At 40.6% G+C, this 24,631-nt stretch overlaps 1 protein-coding gene across 3 annotated transcripts in view; it reads right to left on the minus strand.

The window, feature by feature from the left end:
* Nucleotides 1-24,631, minus strand: part of PSD3 (pleckstrin and Sec7 domain containing 3) — a 396,137-nt gene that overhangs the window by 280,460 nt on the left and 91,046 nt on the right. Inside the window, exon 1 of one of the 3 annotated variants that reach the window (XM_075283718.1) lies at nt 1,400-1,632. The exons of the other annotated variants lie outside the window; for them this stretch is intronic. Within the exon in view, the coding sequence (XP_075139819.1) occupies nt 1,400-1,430 (31 nt within the window). The 5' untranslated portion in view covers nt 1,431-1,632. Of the gene's footprint in view, nt 1-1,399; nt 1,633-24,631 lie in introns of those variants that run through there. 3 annotated transcript variants of the gene reach the window in all.

The raw sequence follows: 24,631 nt of genomic DNA on the forward strand, positions 1-24,631 counted from the left end.
TTGAAATCCATCCACCAAATTTGTACTGTTCTTGGCAGCAGTTTAACTGCCAGTGATTCCCATTGTCAATCCTTATAGTATGTCCTTGGTCTAAAACATTGGTTTAAATTTTATTTTATCACTGGAGAATTACAGTAATTTTAGTTGCTAAGTCGCAGACAGAGCATTTAACACACTCATAAGAATCACACCGTTGTGTATATTTCACACTTTCATGGACATTTGACAATACATGAATTTTGGTTATACCACCAGATATCAAAGGTATAAACTACAGGCTATTCAATCCTAAATGGTTACGTATATATTTATTTCTCATACTTGTATAGAACTGGGGGTTAGAGCTTCTGAACATAGGGCAAATAATCCTGTTATTTCCCTGAATATTTCATTAAAATATATATATATATATATATAAGGCCTACTACCACAGTCACAAATGCATTTTCTATAAACAGCCCACAGCAGTGGGGAATGAATGCTTATAAAATGTCGCTGAAAGTAGAAACATGTGGGGCTTGCGATAATATAACATGCTGTCTGCAGTCCTGCCATTCTTTTCTGGAAAGCAAAAGTGCTAAATATACACTGGTTCTCTGGAGGTTAAAATAGAACTCCAGGCTCAAACTCATCCAAAAGCATCGCTGAAAGACTGCAAAATCCATCAAGCTCAAGTCAGGGGAAGCATCTGAATACAAAGCAGTATATACATTATCTGTCCACGTGGAATGTACGCCTAAGAAAAAAAAAACAAAAAAAAAAAACAAAAGTCCTTGGAAAGCCGTCAGGATTTTTCCTAACACATTTATTCTTCCTGTAACATGTGCTGTCACTTAAGAGATGGGCAAAGCAGCCGCATAACATACTGTAAGCACATAGGAATCCACCCAAAACCAGCACTGCCTGCTCCTTTCCACCAAGGTACCTATGCTGCAACCATACAGCAGTGTGCCCTTTAACAAAGACTCCTCCCATTGTGACTGTTTTCTCTGGAAATAGCATAGAAGGAAAACTGTCGTGGATTATATTCAGAGGTCAAGCTGGATGTGATATCAAGTGGGGAAAGGTGTACACATGGTCTGTATATGTGCAGGTAAGTGCATGCAGGCAGCGTCTGCTTAGTTAATGCAGTGCAGCACAGGCTTTTGTGTGGGAATCGAGCTGACACTGCATTTTATAGGGATGCGGGGAGAGACAGAATGAAACCATCCATCGTTTTTCCTTCCACAGGGAGTTTCAGAATAAATGATGGAACACATTCTCTCTAGCCCCGGCACGCAGATTCAGCCAACATCCTACAGCAATATAAGGAGCAGATTTCTAGCACAGCCTAGCAGTCTCAGATCTTTTGCTTGTAACCGAGAAGCCATCTGAAAAGGTGATTAAAGAGATTACTTACAGTAGCAGTGGCATCTGCAGCAGTTACCCATTGATCATTGGCTTGCATGGGGGTCAGCAGTACATCGCTTCCATAAAGTTAGCTTAGAGGAGATGGTGCTTATTCACGCTCTGCTATTCCACAAAACTGGATGCATACTAGTTTCAAATTTCCTGGCACTCTCCTGTCCAGCACTGCACACAGTGATGTAAATGGTAGCATTATGGGAGCGAGGAGGGAGCTGCAGACTCATTCTGTCCAACCTTAAAGCAGAAGGAAAAACGGCAGGATGTTCTAATGTATAACACAATGCTCGAAGCTAATGCTGCTCTATTTAATAATGCAAACAAGAGTCCAGCATCTGGATCATTTCTTATGGGGTATCAGATTTTACTGTAATGAAACTAAACTGCTAAAAATCTACAACTTTTTTTGCAAATAAGAAACTGGATCAGTATAAATGTCACTACATGGCTGTCCCACAGCAGGTCCAATGATGGTTCCAGGTCTACAACATCTCTCCACTCTGAGGCTGCTCAAAGAGACATATCAACAATGCTGATATCCAAGCGAAACGTTTCTGCATGTACATTGACAGAAAGGGCAGACACTCAATTGTTTTACATGTTATTACTTGATGGTTCTGCTGCAGTATATGTATCTAGTACTTCTTTAATGGGTGAACACATTTTTACTGATATAATGTATATACAAATTTGTAAGTGCCATGTATGCCATGTACAAATGCAAGTGATGCTTTACAAAGCTGCCATTTGTGAACAGCAGTATGATAGCACAGTCCCACACACACACAACTCAGCATTATAAAACATAAATCTACATGTTGTTGGTGTCGATGATCCGACTATATTCAACAAATAGGATCCGACTATATTCAACAAATTGCTGCCATAGATGGTTTGCCTCCTCTGGCGTTTCGGCACCTCTTAAGCTGTCCTGCTGCTGAACTTATTCCTCACACCATGCCTGTGATTGTTCCGGCATCTCATCAGCTCGCTGGGACGCTATATAAGGAGCGTATTGTTGGCGCGATGATCCCAGTCAGCTCCGCTTGAGGAGAACGCTGTTGACTTCTGGCTACCTTCATAGCTCTCATTGTTTTAGAATTTTACAACAAACTAAATTTCCTTTTTCCCACCCGACATGTTTAAAAGTAGCAAACTGCCAATTTGAATTAAAGGTGTTTTCCCATACAGTGTGTCAGCACTGCCTGGAGCTGATCAGATAATATGCAAATGCAGGTACAGAATGGCCTGAGGGTTAGCTAAGTGTTTACATAGAGAAATAACAGACCTGGCTTTATCAGAAGCTGAGAGAAGCTGATGCAAGAGTAGTTTAATATAGTATGTGAACATAAATTCATAATAGTTGTGAAGCTATGTCATTTACCGGGATAAAAGTAGCCTATGTGTTAATCGAGGTTGCAAACTATCTATGTGCCAAATTTCATTAAAATCTGTTGAGCGGTTTTTGCGTGATTGAGGAACAAACACACAAACTTACACATTTATAATAGTATTAAGTATTATTATTATTAATTAATAATAATAATTATTAATTATTATAGTAGGAAGGAAGGATAGGATGGCCCACATTTCCTAAAAGTTAACACAGTGCAAACCAAGACTAGTTAAAGACTCTTAAAATGCACCACATTTATCACAATGTCTGATGCTGGATGGTAAAACTAGTGCAGGTCTAAACTGTATAGCAAATGTTTAGAAGATCTATTAGGCTATATTCACACAACCATGTCAACACCAATGTATCATTCCTTTTTTTCATGGACCAACTGGGTTTCAGTGAGAAAGTCAGGTCTGTGAAAATGGAGCAACGCATCCGATCCATAAAATAGTAGAGCATGCACTACTTTTTCACAGATCAGTCCAGCATTGGTAGTATGAATAGAGCCTTAGAGTCGGCCGAAATTTACACCAGAATTATAGAACAGGATGCACAGTGTCACATCCTAAGCCACACCTTCTCTAGACGTCAAGAAAAAAAGATATCTAGCTAGAAATGTCTTAAATACAATTAAAATGTTACAACAAGATTCAGGTGCAGCCACCATAGCAAATTCCTTCCAATGAGTTCAATACAGCAGAGACTGGATGTTTTTTCTTTTCCTTGAAACAGAAAGTTGCCCTTCTGCAAGAATGCAATGTAAACTAGCTACTGTTGACTATATGAATCAGTTAGATTACCAAAGCCCTGTTTGTTTTTTATTTGGCAGACCATAACGTTCCCAAAGACATTAGAAAACCCCCAAAAATAATATCAGTAAATTTCTAGATACATTGACTAACCTGGCTGTAGGGTATATAGTGCACACATAGGTATAGGTGGGAGGATAAGGAGGATTTTCTGGATTGCTTGGGCACTACACTGACCTTGGACTGGTTTGGACTTTTTTTTAAGTAAACTTTGGGCATTAGACCAGTGCCTTGGCTGAGTGTCAGCATAGTATTGGTTAATTTTCTGTGCTTTTGGATTGGAGTGTGCCTTTGTATTTATTTTTTAGTGATTGTAGTAGTAAAATTTGTTAATTTGATTGTTTATTATTGACTTTAAAAAGGATTGCTGTTTTCTTAGGGGGTGTTCATACTAGCATTGGTGTCTGCTGAGCAGTGTCCATGGCTATTGTCCGTACAAGAATTTAGCAATGGACACTAGCTGGTCTGTTTGCAATTTCCATTCATTTCAATGAAGGATTTTATCTTGTGTTTTTTAGTGTCAGTTTGTGTCCGTTTACAACCATGTCCGTTTTTTCAAGCGGACACAAAAAAATAAAAAATCCTACATGCAGGATTTATTTATTTATTTTTTTACATTAAGGTCTAAGGGCAACAGACATATAACGGACAGTAACTGCTAGCCATCAGATACTGTGTTTGTGTCCATTCTGATAGGTGTCTTTTTTAAAAATGGACACCTTCTGAGCAGACACCTTCTGCTAGGTTCACACTACTGTTTGATTCTCCATACGAGACTCCATCTCCCTATTCAGTTTAAAATTGGTGGAGAGAAGAGTCCTGCGAGGATGATTTTTTATTTTTTTTTCTGTTAAAAAAAAAAAAAAAAAAAACTTGGTATGGTTTATTTTGCCATTAGTGTGGAGAGTGTTAGGTCCTTTCACTGTCTCCACCATTCAATAGTTGCTGAACCATAGATTCTGGCACATTTAGATTTTTTTGTTACCCCCATCATTCCTGAGTAATCTTTGCTGTTCAATTCAGTAAAACTCTTTTCTCTGCTTTCAGGTAGGCATCCCAGCTCAGAAATGCCCACCTGACAGTCGGCAGTATATCTGTCTGAGACTAAAGATAATCCCGATGGTGCCAGAATTGGTGGAAAGATTCAGTGTGTGATAGAGTTGGTGGAAGTGGTAAAAGGTAAAACGAAGTGTGGGTATTTTTGAAAGCATGTGGGTTCAGCTTGTATAAAGGTAGGACCAGCCAACAGGGGCGGATCCAGGGCCGGGCGAGCCGGAGAAACGCCCGGGGCCCCGCGCTTAGCGGGGCCCCGCGGCGCGGCCGGGACCTAACAAAATGGTCCCGGTCGGCATGTCCCGACTCCAACTGAGCTCAGCGTTAAAGCAGGAGCTGAGCTCACAGCTCCTGCTTTAAACGCCTATGTATTCGGCTCATCGGCGGTAGGACGCCGATGAGCCGAATGCATAGGCGTTTAAAGCCGGAGCTGTCACAGCTCAGCTCCTGCTTTAACGCTGAGCTCCGGCCTCCGGCATTTGTAGCCGCGATGTGATGACGTCATCACATCGCGGCTACAATATGTGTATGAGGGAGAGAGCTGCGGGGGAACAATGAAAGGTGTGTGTGTGTGTGTGTGTGTGTGTGTGTGTGTGTGTGTGTGTGTGTGTGAGAACGTGAGAACGGCATGACACTGGGGCAGATGAAGGGGGGGAGAACAGCATGACACTTGGGCAGATGGAGGGGGAGAACGGCATGACACTGGGGCAGATGGAGGGGGGGAGAACAGCATGACACTGGGGCAGATGAAGGGGGGGGAGAACAGCATGACACTAGGGCAGATGAAGGGGGGGAATGGCATGACACTGGGGCAGATGAAGGGGGGAGAACGGCATGACACTGGGGCAGATGAAGGGGGGAGAACGGCATGACACTGGGGCAGATGAAGGGGGGAGAACGGCATGACACTGGGGCAGATGAAGGGGGGAGAACGGCATGACACTGGGGCAGAGACGGGGGGAAATGAAACTGTGGGCAGATAAAGGGGGAGAATGGCATGAAACTGGGGACAGAGATAGAGGGGGGGACATGAAACTAGGGGTAGATGAAGGGTGTATATGAAAATGGGGGGGGAGATATAATTATGGGTGACTGTTGGAGGATTATACTGTGTGGAATCACATGAAAATTGAATGAGTGGGTGGAGTCAACATAAAAGTGGGCGGGGCCTAATTTGCTGCGGCGCGCATAGCGCGCCGCACGTTTTATTCCCTCTTTCTAGTCTTCAACAGTTGGGAAGTACAGGTTAGAAGTGCGAGACCCCCAGTATATATATATATATATATACACACACACACACACCTTTTTCAAAATGAAAAATTATCTTTTGTGAAAATGTAATTAAGTGATTTCTGACTTTAAATAGGGCTCTCTGCTTTCTAATATTGATGGTCTACTGTTAGTATAGGCCATCAATGTTAGATCTGTGAAGGTCCAATGCCAGGACCCCCTCATATAAGCTGTTCCTGGACAGCGCACGCCTGGTAATGTCTATGTGCTAGGAGATGCACTGCTTACTCGGCATACAAAGCACAGTGCTGATTATAGGTACTACAATGTTGCACTATAGACTTCAATAACCAACAATGCAGTACCTAACATTGGGGATCCAAAGTGTTAGAGAACCTTGCAGAACTAATATCTGCAAAGGTCTAATTAGCTGGCAGGCTATGAGAATTACCATAGACAACTCATTTTCTGATGCTCTATCAGGTCTCCCATAGCGTTGGAACAAAGTTTTTGTTTTTGTTTTGCTATCTCTCATTCACTCAGAAACGGAACAATAAAGGATATTATAATTGAGTTTTGAACAGTATTGATGTGAAATGAACACATTTAGCTGCAGCACCAAATCTATGTGACATTGCTTCTCTCATTCAGCTTATTTTTACCTCCTCTCCCTTCCCTCTCCATAGATTTCACATATAATGTGATTTCACTGACCTCATAGCCTTCAGAGACCAAAATGGAGTCAGCACAGAATGCAGAGCGAATGTTAAATTAGCCGGAAAAATGGCTGGAGGAAATGAGTCATTTAAGTGGAGAAAAATGCATTTTTCTCTCAAGATATATCACAAAGTTTCTTATAGTCCTTTGTACTACTGATTTATGCAAAGTTTATTAAAAACTATAGTCTAAAATACAATATTTCAAAACATAGTCCTTTCTCAAGGCCTAGTATTTTGATTTTTCTTTCCATCAACAATACAAACTCTACAACCAGCTATTGCTATTACAAAAACAAGCACTCTACCTAAGTGACCAGCATGAAATAGTGGAGAGAAGCAGGGGCGTATTTGACAAAGATTGGACTCCTCAGCAAACTTTTGACTTGGATCCTCTCCACACAGAATAATGCCCCCAAGCCTGCACACAGTAGAATGGCCCACAGTGGCCCCTCCATACAGTATTCCGCCCCATAGTGGACCACCCATAAACAATTATACTCTGACATATAATAATTCAAGGCGGAGGGGAGGTGACAAACATAAAAACCAGTGTTACTAATCTCTCCTGGGCTCTGGTACACTAGGTGTGGTTTTCAGCCCTCTTTAATATCGGCACAAACGTTATGCCAGCCTGGGCAATGTGACATCTGGAACATCACAAAAGAGGCCCAAAGATTTACAGGTTGTCACGCCAGAGCACAGATGATTAACACTGTTTTTTTGTTTTGTTTTTTAAGTTTGCTTGCCTTCCCTGGGCCTCCGATCATTATACTCCAGGATATGAAACAACTTTAGATTATAAAAGAACAGTGCACAATTAAAAACAAACACAGTCCACAGCTCACCATTAATCTAAGAGAGAATCAGCTAGACCAAGAGTGCGCAAAAAAAAAAAAAAAAAAAAAAAAAAAAAAAACACCCCCGGCTGGGGTGGAACAATGCAAGAACCCAGTTGAAAAATATTTCTTCAGCACAAGAGGTCTATAATAAAACTTGACTTTTATTGAAAAGATATAAAAAATGGGTACCAGACATAGGAAAAAAGATGTGGAAAAACTTACATGGTCAATTCCAAGTATGCATGTATGATTAAAAGCAGACAAGCCAATAAAATAAATAAAAAAATTTTATATCTTTTCAATAAAAGTCAAGTTTTATTATAAACCTCTTGTGCTGAAGAAATGTTTTTCAACTGTGTTCTTATAAAAGAACAGTATTTGGATTCTGACTGGGGGATATACCCTCAGATTGGAAAACCGGCTTCGCGCTCCTTGCATTGGAATGAGATACTGATATGTTGGTATTATTATACAGTGGTTTATTAAAGATAACGCATTTCGGGGTTCTCCAGTACTTCACATGTACCACCCCTTCATCAGATCTTCTCCTGAAGGCTTCTACAGGCAGTCTGCAGCAGGGTGATGACCTCACGGATCACATGGCCTGGTCGGACATGCTTGTTCAGTATTTGTTGCTTGAACAGTATTTGTTGTGGTTCGTTAAATACTCTTGATGCAGGCCTGTGGCCTCACTTACCAATCTCTGCTCCTAGCCACATCCACTTTCCCTTCTGCCCTCCAGAGGCTCCAACCACATGATATGGTGTGCAGAAAGGGGAAGTGGAGGCGGCTGTGAGCAGGAATTGGTTTTGGTAAGTAAATAGGGCTGTTACCTACTGAGGTTACTTCAGCAGGTAAAAGCCCGATTTAAAATAATTTTAAAAAATTATCAAGTCCCAGGCCCTGTAGCTGCCATTACGCCTGCTACCCCATTACTTACGCCTGCTACTCCATTACTTACGCCACTGGAGAAGATATGTTAGGTGAAATACAGGGAATTATAAAAAAAAAAAAAAAAATGTCAGGGTATTAATGGAAGAAAAGGTGATGCCAAGCTCTAACTTTAGTTCCATTTCTTCTTAGGGTTGTAGCAAAAGTAAGCTCCAAAATGTTGTTGAACTTTGCTTGACAGTCTGAGGGCCCCTTCACACAGAGTATACGCTCGCTGATTCTGAACGTGTAAGGAGCAGTTCACACGGAATAAACTGGCATCTATTTTGGCGTGTAATTTTACATGTAAAATAAGACTCCCATTGACTTCATGTCTAAAAAAAACACGCCAAAATACACGCGTAAAATGTCATTGAAGTCAAAGGGAGTCTTATTTTACACATGTAAAATTACACACCAGTTTACTCCGTGTGAACTACCCCTAACACGTTCTGAATCAGCGGCATTAAAACAGATCCCATTGCTTTCTATGGGAGCCAGCATACGCGCGCTCCCCATAGAAATGAATGGGCTGCTTTTTTCCCTAATGCTTTCAATGTGATACGCGTGTATCACATTGAATGCAATCCTACTAATATTATGAATGTGAAAGTTTGTGTGTTTGGATGTTTGTGGGTTTGTGCGTTTGGATGTTTGTTCCTCAATCACACTAAAACGGCTGAACAGATTTTGATTTATAGTCAGGATTGAAACATAGGCTACTTTTCGGGAGGCTAAAGGACATGGCTTCTTGCCAGGAGGGTCACAAAACCAGGACAGATTACAGCAGCTCCACAATCACACACACTTCTTAGTAGTTCCACCCACAAACTTTGTATTGTCGCCTCTCAGGTAGCCCCTAACCCCACCGAATGACATTTACTGATATTTACAGACCTTTCAGACTGAGTTTCGGGTCACAAACTTCAGCAGCCTACCTCCCCCACGCTCCGGGAATGCCCCCCCCCTTCCTCCACGAAATGCAACTACTAAATGTGCTCCAATAACATCCTAATACTGTCTACCTCTTACAGCCACATCTATAATGCCTACATGTTGGAAGGTCGGGCATGATGTTAAAGGGAGAAGCCATTATTGGGTTATTTCACTGGAATCCTGTCATAAGACAGGCTTGCACATTCCAGTGAGCGCCCTCTATTGGTTTGCAATACTGAGGCAGCAACTGTCTTCCTAATTAGATCATGGAAGGCAGATTTGCATATTCTTCCCATAGTACATGTGAAAGACACACATTCCTAGGTCCTATCTCTCCAGCCATATAGATCTTATCTCCTCTAAATTACAGTTCTGTTTACCCACAGGCTGCTGCCCCCACACAAATACAGGAAGAGAAAATCACACTGTCCAAGCAGCATCTTCCAACACTCAACCTAAAAAAAAAAAATAAAAAAAAAAAATTCATACACATTGCCACTTTCACTGTAACACAAATGCCCGGAAAACGAAAAGCAAATAGTTCCCAACATTCCAAAACAAAAAAAAAAAAACCTATGAAAGTAGCCCGAAATCAGGAAACTTCAACTCCAGCTGAACTAAGTAGGATTGAGCAAGCTACATTCTCCCCTCAAGTTGGCATTTACAATGACCATTAATAAGTCCCAACGACTAACGCTAAAAGTGGCAGGAATACATTTTTTCACATGGTCAGCTTTATGGCGCTTGCTCCAGAGTATCCAATGCCCAAAACTTACACGTCCTGGCCGAAAATAACAAATCATACAATGTCGTCTATCAAAGTATATTCACTTGAAAAACGTCTGTCCCAAATAAACTAAGGACATTTCAAAATTAACATATAACAGCTCGAATAATAAAGAACTTCAACAAAACAGTACCACAAATTCTCTGTATCATTACATACTCAATATAACCTGGAGAATTTGCTATCAGCTCCACTTTTTCAAGTATGCAAACATTTAACAAATCTGTATCCACCCAATTCTCAAATCACCGCTGACGAAGTCGCGGGTAACAGCTAGTAGGGAAAAAAGCAGCCCATTCATTTCTATGGGGAGCGCACATATGCCGGCTCCCATTGGGAACAATGGGATCTGTTTTAACGCCGCTGATTCGGAACGTATTACACGTTCAGAATTAGCAAGCCTATACGCCGTGTGAAGGGGCCCTTAGAGCCCCTTCACATGGCGTAAGCGCGCCCACTCATTTAGACACGTATACACGTGTTCGAGCACAGTGCATCAAAACAGAGCCCATTGATTTCAATGGGAAGCGCGCATATATCGGCATATACGCGCGCTTTCAAATATATTTGATATTCAAATTTGATATTCAAATTCTATGCACGGAGAACAGGGGGCAATTCCCCTGTGCTCCGAGCACAGCACCGTTAGAATCAACATTCCACCTCCTCCTGCTTTCAGTGACACCCCCTTCTTTCAGAATGAATACAGACTCCCCCTATGGCTCACCATACAGAAGAGGGCGCTAGCTTTCCAGGCACACATCCAGGGGAGCAAGCCCGACTCCTACCACCACCAAGCATGGCTAAGCCACCTGAGCAAACCAGACACCCACCAACCAAACAGCAGCCAACCACCAAACCAAAAACACCAACAGATAACCAAAGCCGAAATAAAGGCGACCACAGAGGCAAACAGAGAGCGGTACATTGAAGAATGGAGAAACGAAATAAATAACTCCAAGAAACTCACCGTGTACCAATCCCTACAAAGGGACTACACCATGGCCACCTACCTGGAGAGAATACGCCACCCCAAGCACAGACAGACCCTGAGCCGGTACAGACTGAGCGCCCACAACCTAGAGATAGAGACGGGGCGATACAGGCAGACGTACAAGCCACGGGAGAACAGACTGTGCCAGCACTGTGACCAGGGGGCCCTAGAAGACGACACCCACTTCCTGCTGCACTGCACCAAATACTCAGCTGTGAGGGCCGTCTACTACCAAAGACTCTCTGCCCACATCCCAGACTTCATATCTGCAGACGAGAAGAGGAAACTCTACATCCTACTGGGAGAAGAAGAGGCCACTGTGGAGATCGCTGCCCAATACGTGTCCAGCTGTTACCAAACAAGAGGAAGATGAGACTCCATGTACTGTTATATTTATCCCAATACACCCGCCTCACCCCACCCCACCTCCCCATATAGCGGTCACCAACGAAGAGGAAGATGAGACTCCATGGACTGTTATAACCCAAACCACCCCCCATACCCACCACCCACCCAACCCAACGCCACCCCCCCCCACTTTACTAGCTTTGGCAATGCCAAATACCTATTCGGACGTGCCAATAAAGCTTTTTGATTTGATTTGAATACTCTCTGCTGCGTCACTAGCAACAAGTATGTTCTGCAAGATCCAAATCTCTCGCATATGCTGTATGCTCAGGCCACTTCATACAGCGCATGCTCCACCAGCCATCTTCCCTTTCTTCATTAATGAGCACACTGCACAGGCGCAGTATGCTCTTTTAGTTCTAAGAGTATGCTCATTCATTTAGAAAGTCAAGATGGCCAACAGCATGCGCTGTTAGCATGACCTGGACCCAAAGTGGCCATGTTTACAGCGCATGCATGACATCTGGATCTTGCAGAAAATATTTGCTTCTGACGATGCAGCGAAGAGGATTTTGTGAAAGGGGGGGGAGGTGTCTGACAACAGGAGGAAACAGAATGCTGCTGATGACGCTGTGCTCAGAGGCCAGTGGTACTTCCCCCTGTGCTCCATGTACAGAACTTACAGATCAGAAAAAAAGTTTAATTCAAGAACAGCAGCATAGAATATTAAAAGGGCTCTATTATTGGAAAAAGTCATTTTAACTAAGCACCTACTTGCATGGCCTTAAGAAAGGCTATTCCACACCTACTGTATCTTTTGTATGTTAATCCCCTCAGTGGTATTTTAAAGAGCCCACTTTTATTCATATGCTAATTAGCCTCTTGGTGCACCCTGGAAGTCTGATCGTGCACCCCCCTCTGCCTATTCTTGCCTATGTAAGTGTACAGCACAGGCTGCTGATGACTTCCTGCTTCCTGTTTGCACACAGAGATAGGAGATAGTAGCAGAGATGAGTGCTGCTAGGAACTTCCTGTGCTGGCTGGAGGCTCATTAGCATATGAATAAAAATGGGCTCATTCAAAAACCACTGAGGCAATTTACATACAAAAGGTAGGTGTGGAATAGCATTTCTAAAGGCTATGCAAGGATGTGCTTAGTTAAAAATGGCTTTTCCCAATGATAGAGCCCCTTTAAGAATAAAGGTAAGACTAAAATAGCCTTTTTAAAGGCTTAGTAAAAAAAAAATGCAATGATCCAATGATAGACTCACCAGGGACCACACTAATAAAAACCTCTTTCATGCCACTATGACATGTCATATGTTTTCTGAAACACCAGTTACTCTACTTAAATTAGTACGGTATGATACTCAGGTATACTCATGGGTGCAATAAAAGTTCTTCCAAATGTCAGAGAGATTATCTCTTTCCATGTATGACAACTTCAGAGTCATAGAAAGTTACCCTATAATTGTTCTTATCTAAATCAGTGGAACTGTCAGAGATAATGTGGGTAAGTGGTAACAGAACCAGTCACACAGAACCAGACAGTGTTAGTTGCCTTTAATTGGGGTAATAAGACAGACAGGCTCATTATAATAGGTATGACTCTTGTTTATTTTATATCACTCCATCATATATCATTTTAATGACATGTTAAACATGAAAAGCCATTTCTTATACCTTGTAGGAAATGATTTTCTTGATTTGCTTTACACTATACAGGTTGTTCATGTGATCTATTTTTAGATAATTAAAGTTCCCTACAATAGAACATGTTTTTTCTTGGCACTCTACAGCAGCTGCAGCACTGCTCCCCCTCCTCCTACACATCCTTACTGCCAGAAAAACTGGAGTTTATCTCACGCCTTGGTGCATTGCTTGCAATTATGGTCCTCATTTTCTTAAAAGGGATTGTCCTATTTTTCTTTTAAGATAAGTACAGTAGTGTTATAAAACTAGTAGTCCACCATCATTAACCTAATAAATCAGTGTTTTGGTAGAATTAATTTCTACACAAAGTGTAGTCGAAAATATACTAGTGCATACAATACAGACATGCATGTCTCTTATCCGGAGTATAATAAATCAATGGGAAAGGGGTTTGTTTAAAATAGCAGCAAAAATTTGCAATCTGGAACAAGGGTTAAATTTTGGCCCTTATTTAGCATAAAATACACACAATGGGGAATTTATCATATAGAAAACTGGCACAGAGGGAAGATATTGAGGCACACATTTGGTGGAAAACTCTTTCCTACAGCAAATGTGTTCCTCAAGCCTTGATCCATGCCTCACTTGCCACAGTTTTCTATTGTGAGTTAGAATGCATTTCTACACCAATCTTAATAAATATGACGAGCAAATTCAAGCCACTGTGAAGACACTAAAGCATGGTGGCACAAAAAAAATCATGACATGGGGAAGTTTATGGAGGAGTTTGAATAAATCAATGTACTTCAGGAGATGTAGTTGCCCTATGCCTAAGGGAGTGTTCACACTACCGTCAGTGTCCGACAGGTAGTGTCCGCTCCTAGTGTCCGTTCAAAATCTCGCACGGACATTAGGAGCGGACACTAGCTGTGTCTGTGACATATGTCATTCATTTAAATGGCGATTGGGTGCGTTCTTTTGCACTCCGTGCCTGTCCTTCACTGTCCGCTTGTAAAGATGTCCGACTTTTCAAGCGGACAGCAAAAACCTACATGTCGGGTTTTTCTGTCCACTTGAAAAGTCGGACATCTTTACAAGCGGACAGTGAAGGAAGGGCATGGAGTGCAATAGAACGCACCCGATCGCCATTTAAATGAATGACAAGTGTCACAGACACAGCTAGTGTCCGCTCCTAATGTCCGTGCGAGATTTTGAATGGACACTAACTGACGGTAGTGTGAACGCCCCCTAAGAAGTAATTATCTTGAAGTGGGCGTTTCAACATAGTGCCCCAAAACAAACCAGTAAATTGAACATATTGACTACGAAACAGGATTGGATGTAATGGAGTGGCCAGCCTCACATCCAGACCCTCCCATAGAAAACATGTAAAAAAAAAAAAAAAATTATAATTTTTTTTATTTTTATTTTTTTTTTTTTTCACTGAGTACATTTTATTATGTTTTGATTTATAATTGAATAGAGTAAACTGTTTGAATCAATGACACGGTTGCCACTCCTTTGGAGCAATAGCAACAATCTTGTTGCTCCAAAGCAGGGCTACACCTGCCAAGGCAATATTCTCAGGTGGCGCCTCCAGGCAGAAACTGAGAGGACGACCTTTTTTTTTTTTTTTTTTTTTTTTTTTTTTTTTTTAATTGGCTACCACCTTTTCGTTTATTCCAAAAGGTAGAAGACAATATTTTACTCACTGATCCCTGCTGCTGTTTAGTCCAGCCTCCACTTCTTTCTTCAGAGGGCACTGCAGCATTCTTCAGAGTCTGCTACCTGGAAGTAAAAGTAGCGGCTAGACATGACAGGAGCAAGGATTGGAGACTATAAAGAAGGCCACTACCTGCTGGAATAATCAAATAGCGTCCAAACTCCTGCAATACCAGTGAAGCTGAGTAAAAACGGCAAACAGTTATATTCTCCTCTCCTGGGCATCCAGCGGTGCCTCACTGTACTCTTCTGGACTCGCACGGACAACACACCTTGGGATCCCAGCAGAGGCCTGTGATTGTGCCTAAGGACACTCGGCACGCCCCATATATCAACAATGAGGCCCAATCACAGGCCTCAGAGGTGACTCCCACGGCACATGACATCAAACGGCCTGAAGAGGAAATCTGATGCCACGATGATGCCCAGGAGAGAGGAGTATAAGTGTTTGCCATTTTTCCTCATGGACCTCCCCTTATTTAATTCTAATGTCCGAGAAGACCCCAGAGTATAATGCTTTAAGTGTGACGAACCCCAAAACTTTTGGAAAATTTTGGCAAAACCTACGACTGACATATGACTGTGTGGGAACACAGGTGCTGCTCGTTACAGTCACAGCACAGTAATCAGACATCTGCCTGGTAATCAGCTGTGCACCTGTGTACTAATCACATGACCATGGACCGTAAATCACATGACCATGGTCAGAGTTTTATCCACTAGGAGTAACAATCAATGACAACAAGCTGAAATCTAGAGAACCGTGAGGCATTGATACAGAAAGTGTATTGGAAAGTTGTATATCTTTTTATTGTACATTTGTTTTTCAATATTGGTCTGAAAGTGGCCAACCCCTTTAAGATCTGTTGGGTTCTGTAGGTATTCATCATGTAACAAAAGGAATACAAAATGGGGCTGTATTTATCTTTTGCTGTAATAGAACAGATGTGAATCTAGCCTTAGGTCAATAATAAATGATAGTGAGTTGCTATGAATGAGAGTGAAAAAAGGCAGCATCCAATGTTACAACTTTTGGGTTTACCACACAATAGGAAGGGTATTGCCCACTGCAACCAATCATACAAACTGTAAGCAGTGCTGTGACTGGTTGCTATAAGCAACAGAGTTTCATAAATCTCCCTGGTCAATAATGTCCATGTTACTGACCCGCAATATGAAGCTCTGTGTCTAATTTTTTAGATTAATTTTTTTGGAACGTTATACAATGGATCAATAAGACTCTGAACTGAACCTATTATATACATAGACAATAGATGTCATTTCTTGTTAAACGGGTTTTCTGGGCAAATTTTTATTTTAAAAAGGTATATTAGTTTTATTAATGAGTTAAAAGTACACCCATATACTTTTAGCAGTGGTCTGAGTGATTTCTGGGTATCCTGACATCATCTGCATTTGTTTACATAGTGTAAGCTTCATGCTATGTAGCCTCCTGTGTACCTTCCACACTACCTCCCTCTCACTGCTCCCCTCGATACATCCCCCTCCCTGTCTCCCTAGCTAACCTATCCTGCCCACTACTAGCCCATCACAAATAATTAAGCCCTCTTACCATACCAGCTTATCTTCCTATCGGACAAAGTTCCTCCTTTTCACTGAGCACAGGTTGGAGACTCTTCTCTTCCTTTTTCCTAGCCTGTGCACAGAAGTACCTGTGAAGCCTGCGCAGAAGAGATGGAGTGCCATCTCTACTACACATATCTCACAGGCACCTCCAGACTGTGCAAGCGCTTGGAGGGGAAGAGGGGAGAAGTCGTTCCTGGACAAGGAGGCATATTAGTATTGATCAGGTTCAGCGGGAGGGAGAGTAATGGACAACCCCTTCAAGTGTGATGAAGTGTATGTGCATGAACCTGCCACAGACGGTAACATTATGGCATCTCTAATATTTTTACTAGTATTCTGTATTATTTTTAATCAACATAATTTAAAAAGTAAACTCATGTCTTCATTTATGCCCTGTCACACACAGGATTGAAGATACATGCATTATTGGTGTGTGGTTCACATCCATCTGTGATGGTAATGTCAGCGCCAATAAATTATGTATCCTACTGTAAGGTGGTGAAAGCCGCCAACTTCCAAAAGTATGGCCTTAAGTGAGGGCTAGGTCTTCACTCAACAGGCCAAGTATGCTTTATGTACTGCTTATGCAGCGTTCACACTTGCACCTTGACCTGTCTGCCGTGTTTCCACCTAAATCCTCAAAAAAACTGCTTGGGGGCATCTTGCCGGTGGTCAGTTTAAAAATGCATTAATTTCAATGTGTTTTTAACGAAAACCACTGGTGTCTGAATGCAGCCTCTCTGCCGCGAAACCATTTTTTTAACTTTGTGTCTGTGCAAAGCATGGCCACGACATAAGCATTTCCTTCATCGCTAAACTAAATATCAAAATCTTATAATATTATCTATGCTAGCCAGGAAGTGACCCAACTATTTATTCGGCTGGCAGATTATTCGTTGGAAAAAAAAAAAAGAAATAGTTCAGATCTATGCATTTTCTTTCATCTTCACATTTAACTTTTGTAAACGAAATTATGTAACCCCTTCCCTTTACAGGTTACAGATGTAGCAGAGGTGTACGCTGTATACAGAAGTCTATTAGGAAGAAGAACAGCCAAGTCATGTACAACACCAATTAGCAGAGCGCATTTCAAACTATACTACATCGCAGAACTGGACCAGTATCTGTCACATTTAAAGAACTGGATATGTGCCCAGAAGTACACCCAATGACAACTCATTACCACCATTGACGACATACATTCCATACCACTGTGCCATGCCTCAGAGCTATGTATTGGATTCCCAGACTCTGCAAGCCAACTAATTATATATTATATAATCACAGAAAATGGAAATGAAAGATGAAATTGTATAAAAGGCACCATTATCTACAAGTCTACTTACATATGTACAGGTATACTGTAGCTGTAAGACTTTCTTACAATACTTCATACCAAGTAAATGAATGAATAAATGCATATATGTTACTATATTAAACAATGGCAGTTACCATGTTTTTCATTCAACTATGTACTATATAGGTAGAAAATGAAAAAAAACTGAAGGAATGCTCAACATAGATGAAAGATAAAACATACCGAAAATACCTTTATTAATGAAAAAAATTAAAAAATAGGGGAGGATATCTACCAACAGACAAAAAGGAATCCTATACTGGTACTGATCCAAAATGAGTAACAGGGTGTGGTAAATAATAAAGTAATATATCCTATTAATATTATAAAAGGTGAATGTTTGTGAGTTTGGATGTTTGTGGGTTTGTGTGTTTGGATGTTTGTTCCTCAATCACGCAAAACCCGCTCCACCGATTTGGCTGAAAGTTTCCACAAACAGTTACTACACTGGATTGTGCAATAGGCTACTTTTCGTCACAATAGCGTACAAATGTTTTTCCCAGGACCCCCACAAAACCCAAACTCACATCTCCATCTCTGTAATCTCACACACTTTCAACCATAGCAAACCACAAAACTTCCTATTGCCCTCTACAGCCTAGCCCCTAACCCCACACAATCACATTTACACATACTTTACCACTTTGCCCCTCACCTTAACGATACTCCAGGAGGCTACCTCTTCAACACTCCGGAGCAGCCATGTTTGCCGACTCTCCACCCTTTTCACGATCCGCGACACCCTGTAGAATTCCTCAACTCTGTAGAATTACCCGGTGTCCCTTCACATAAACTAGAACTGAAGATTGGAGTTCCGGTTCTACTCATGCACCCCGATTGTGTAATGGCACGAGGCTACGTGTCACACAATTAGGAACAAATATCATTCAAGCCACTATTCTTACAGGAGCAGCTAAAGGTGACAGTGTGTTAATCCCACGCATTCCAATTATAACAAATAATTTCCCATTTTAATTCAAACGACTACAATTTCCCCTTAAAGGGGTATTCCCATGTACATAATTCTTTTTAAAGTTGTCCATGTGAGAAGCATGCTGTGGCCAAATGTATTCCTGCTACTTTCAGCGTTTGTCCTTGGGATTTATTAATGGTCATGATTCATTGTAAAAGCCAACTTAAAGGGGTATTCCCATGTACATGATCATATCTATATTTGTAGATAATTAAAAGTTAAACATTTTTGCAAATATAAGTAATTAAACATTTTGCAGCGTTTTAAAGATTTTCTCTAAATATCTTGTGGTGACAGTCTGTTGTCTTGATCGGTTGCCAGTGGATACGACCATGAATGCAGGAACTTTCTAAGGTCAGAGAATTAGCCATGATTTCTTTATTGTGGCCGGGATATCTTCTGATACATGTAGTGTCCCCACCTGATAACACAGCTACAATAAGAAAATCATAGCTGGCTCCTGACAAGTCCCAGACCATAGAAAGTTTCTGCATTAGTGGTTGTATCCATGGCCACCGATCAAGATAACAGACTGTCACCACTAAGAAAGTTAGAGAAAATCTTTAAAACTTTGCAGAATTTTTAATTACTTATATTTGCAAAAATGTTTAACTTTTAATTATCTACAAATATAGATATGATCATGTACATGGGAATACCCCTTTAAGTTGGCTTTTACAATGAATCATGACCATTAATAAATCCCAAGGACAAACGCTGAAAGTAGCAGGAATACATTTGGCCACAGCATGCTTCTCACATGGACAACTTTATGTTGCTTGCTCAAGAGTATCCTGTGCCCAAAACTTGTACTGGCGGAAAATAACAAATCATACAATGTTGTATATAGAAGTATATTAACTTGAAATACCTCTGTCCCAAAGACACTATGTACAGTTTTTCACACACCGTATAGCAGCTGAAATACAAATTAACTTCAACACAAAAGTCTCATGTATTCTCTGAATTACAGCAAAAACAAGATACAAAGTTACATTTCATATCCCATCCCTTATACACACTACTAAAACCTTACCCGCGCCTGTATTTACCCACTTCTACAATCACCGCAGACGAAGTCGCGGGTACCAGCTAGTATCAGATAAATAAACCAATGTTGGTTATGCTGAAATGACCTAAAACAAGAACTAAGTCTCAATGTAAATACACAAAAATATATATAATAAACATGAGTTACAGCATAGCAAAGTATGTAAATGGTCAGAAAACACACATGTCCATAATGGCTATGTAACAAGAGACCACTGATTGCATATGCAAAATGTCACAAAGTGCTCTACATATAACAGAAAGTGAAAGAGTGCATAAGCAATAGGCAACGTACCAAAACAAAAAGGTAATATGCACGAAGTAGACCAATATTAATAATATAGCAGTAACATAAAACAGTGACTGAATCCTAGTGCAAGTACACAGGGAACGTATAATCAGCAGCATGAATTGTGGCATAGCAAAGTGTATAAATAGTCAAAAAACACACATACCCATGGTGGCTGTATAACAGAGGACCAAGACCAGAGGAAACCCTACCCCAACGCGCATTTCGGCACAGCCTTCTCCTTTTTTCATTAATAAAGGTATTATGTTTTATCTTTCATCGATGTTGAGTATTCCTTCAGTTTTTTTCGTTTTCTAGTTTTGCTTATTGTTCTGAATTAGGAATACATTTTGTATTTTGTGACCCATACAGAAGGAACTAGGTATGCTTCTATGATTTTGTTGTTCCTTTGACGTTATGTTTATAATTTATGTACTATATAGCAACATCCAGCATCCTAAAACTCTTGGAACATACAGGTTTGATATTTTATTTTTTTTAAAATGGAACCACACACACCTTACAAGACAATGATCAGCAGATTTCTCCGCATTTTGTTCAAATTATGGGTTGTAAATGCCAGCATAAGTGTCATTGCCCTGAAAACGCAAAATGCCCAAAGAACTGATGTGATGCATTATGTGTACTGAAGACAGTTGTCTGTATATAGTATAATATTCATTATACCAACTACAGGATTAACAGGGTACATAGTAAGCTACTTATTATCACTATATATAGTGCATATAGATGCCCTGAACTTACATCAGTGCTCCCTGTCATATGCACCAATGCCAAGTATCACTAAAATGACTTCTTTCTGGCAATATACAGTACAACCAGTAGCAGTATATGAGAGGTCATGGTCGGTGTAAGAGTAATGTTTTTGGTAAACATTTCTCATAATGTGTCTCATCACTACCTACTATACCCAAAGGTTCACTTAAAAATGGTTGCGACCTCGGTTTTATGGGCATTATATAGAAGTCCAGCCAGGCATAAAGTGAAACAGATGTGGATTCTAGGACAGTGTTTCAAAGGCCCCCGGAGATGCATAAAAGTCTTGTGGGTTTTGGGTTGCTCTCCACACACATGTACAGCTCATAGCTTTACTGTTCGGTAAGTTAGGAAAATTCAGTAAATTTTGTTTCATTGGGATGCCACTTGTTACTGCTGTGCTTTGTAGTCCTCCATTTTCATAATGTAGGCAGGGCAAATGTCTGAATGCCAAGTACAAATCAGAAACACACAAAGAGCAATGGACATCAGAAGAAAGTCTTCTAGGGCCAATTCTCAAGCTATATCAACAATATTCACGTACACTTTCAATTACTTTGTAAACACATACAGGTGTAATATGGTATTTATGAAATAACCCATAAGAAAGTGTTTGGCAAAGTCAGCTTCCAATACGGTTGTGTTCTATTGGATCCTTAGGGCCCAACTTGACTTTAAAAAGTCATCCAAAATCTTGCAAATAACTGAAATATGAAGTTGTCAAAATTAAAAAAAAAATTATATAGCGTGTTGGGATCTAATAAGTTTATCAACTCCCAGCATGTCCTGACCATCTAATTCTACTGGTTTCCCTGAAAGTCTTATAAGTGTTCTTTTCAAAACTTTTCTCTCTATCCACATGGGAAGAACATACATGCTGCCTGAGACACATGAAATGTATGTATTTATGGAGCAGTCAGATTAATGGCTGTGACCAACATAGTGTATGCTAGATTAAAGCTGGACATATACATTAGCTTAATGGCAGCTGACTCCTCTACAATATAATGTATAGAGGTAGCCAAAGTCTAACATCTGCCATTGGACACAAGAAGGTTCTGGGATGCAGCTTCAGCATGTTTGATTCTTTCTGGATCATGGAGAAAATTTTCTATTGAAACCAACATGAATTCACTGCCAATCCAAGCATTTGCATTTATAAGGAAGTCGGAGAGATAATGGGCAGCTGAATGATGGCCTATTTATAGATGGTTTTAGGACCTAATAGTCATGCAAACCGTTAAATGGGGCAAGACAGTTGAGACTTCATGAGGCAAATTTAATAGAATGATCTAAAAGTAAACTGATCTAAGTTGTCCTTAGCAACCAACCACATTTAGGGTCCATTCACATGGCGAAAAATGGTGAGGAATCTGGTGTGGGTTCTGCTAGCTTTTTATTCCACTAGCAGAAAAAGGAGCCCATTGTAATCAATAGGAGGCTTTTTTTTTTTTTTTCAGCGCTGAAATTCCACACCAAATGCCTCACAATTTTCCTCCATGTGAATGGACCTTTAAATTATAATTTTTCAGGAACAGAATACAAAATGAAAGCTGCTATGTGATTGGTTGTTATGATCGACTTGACAGTTTTACTTTTAGACTACTCTACTAAATCTTCCCCCCATGAATATGAAATTGTGGTCCACACCATTGCTGACAATGAAATTCATAACACCTTAATGAACAAGGCGGAAGAGGGCCTTAGGGTGCATTCACAGGGAGGAAAATGGTGCTGAATTTAGAGTGGAATCTACATCAGAATCAGCGCTGAAAAAAAGCCTCCCATTGAAATCAATGGGAGGCTTTTTTTCAGCACTGAAATTCCACACCAAATTCCTCACCATTTTCCTCCGCCCTTAGGCTGAAGTCCCATGTGGCAGAAACACGACTTTTTTGTTTCATATTTTGCTGAGTTTTTCTTTTTTTTAGCCAAAGTCAGGAGTAGATTGAGTAGTAGAATGTACAATTACATGTATTTCCTATTAGAGATGAGCAAGTACTGTTCGGATCAGCCAATCCGAACAGCACGCTCGCATAGAAATGAATGGATGCACCTGGTACTTCCGCTTGGACGTAGCCGGCGCGCTTAACCCCCTGCGTGCCGGCTACGTCCATTCATTTCTATGCGAGCATGCTGTTCGGATCGGCTGATCCGAACAGTACTCGCTCATCTCTATTTCCTATATATTCCCCACTCCTTTTGTAGTCATTCTTGGCTTTGGCTCAAAAAAGCAGCAAAACCTGCAACAAAAAAGTTTTTCTGCAATGTGGGTCCTCCGTCTATAGAGGGTTAGGAGCAGTTCACACTTGTCTGGTGTCTAGTTTGTGCATTCAGTCAGATTTCTGTCTTCAGCCCTGGCGAAACTGGACAGGGGACAAAAACCTGGCAGTCAGTTTTGAAACCTATTCATTTGAAGCCATGCAGCCTCTCTGTGGGGGAAACAGGTTTTTTTGTTTTGTTTTTTGCACAGACACAAAGTTGGACATGTAGGACTTTGCTTTTAGATCATTCTATTAAATTTGCCTCATGAAGTCTCAACTGTCTTGCCCCATTTAACTGTTTGCATGACTATTAGGTCCTAAAGCGATGGACACAGGCGCAAGTGTGAATACCCCCTTAGTGATAAAGTAGCATGGCTTTATAGAGTATGGTTGCAGGCTAAACTACAGTATTGCTCTCCAGACAACCACAACAAATATTTCTAAGAAACTAAGCCAAGAACTAGGAGGTATAACATTAGACTAGACTGTATAATAGTGCAATAGATTTATCACTCATCAGAGACCATGAAAATTTTAAGACTGTCAGGCTAACTTTAAACTGTGCTTCTAGATAGTATTAGTAAATCTGCTTTAACATGTAGTTTGTATTATATATATTATGACAAAGTGAACTCAGAAGGTAGTCACACTCTCCCTCAGCTTGTTCACATGTAGTATTATTCTCACTGGCAATACTTCAGTATAAAAGATCATACATCAGTAAAACACATCTAAATCTTATCTACAGTATACCAAGAATCTTCTCATTTCAAATTAAAGGGGGTTCCTTAGGGTACCGTATATCTTATTTCATGCAGTCCAATTCTTTAAAAATAAGATGAACTTTGAATTTTATTGTTTGTTGTAACTGCCTGCTACCAATGCACTGTGTCAGCTGAGCCGCGCTGCCTGTAGACTCTGCAGTAGCGTTCAGGAACACCCATTTAGAACTTAGCCCTCATGATAAGTAGTAAGGCCAAACATTAGTAGACTAAATAATACATGTGCAAATAAGCATTAAATTTATTAGTAGCTGACAAAGCATATGTCATTCAAGATTACGTACTTTAGATCTTGACGTTAACAGCCATTTTATTTTTATTGATGGTAGGAGGTAGCAAGATCATTTAAAAGAAAAAGATGCATATAGTGATTTTACAATATAGTGACTTTACAGGGATAATTGTGACTTTACAGTCATCTCCTAGTACAGGGATGATGTCAAAGTGCAGGGATACTGTACAATGATGTAACATAGCACAAGGATAATGCAAACGCAAAAATATAACTGTACACTGACATCATAGCATATAAAGAAATTGTAATGATGTCATATGAAGGCCTTATGATGCCCCAGTAAAGTAGACACAGCCTGAGTCCTTTTCAGTTATCCGCAGGCCACTTCCATTATCCATAGTTATCACCAAGTACACCCTAGGTCTCAGTGTAAATGAGACCCTTTGTTGTTTAGCTGCATATAGGCTGCAAATTTAGCAGAACAGGTTTTTTTT

This window comes from Leptodactylus fuscus, chromosome 1 (assembly GCF_031893055.1).
Source record: "Leptodactylus fuscus isolate aLepFus1 chromosome 1, aLepFus1.hap2, whole genome shotgun sequence".
NCBI classification, from domain to species: domain Eukaryota; kingdom Metazoa; phylum Chordata; class Amphibia; order Anura; family Leptodactylidae; genus Leptodactylus; species Leptodactylus fuscus.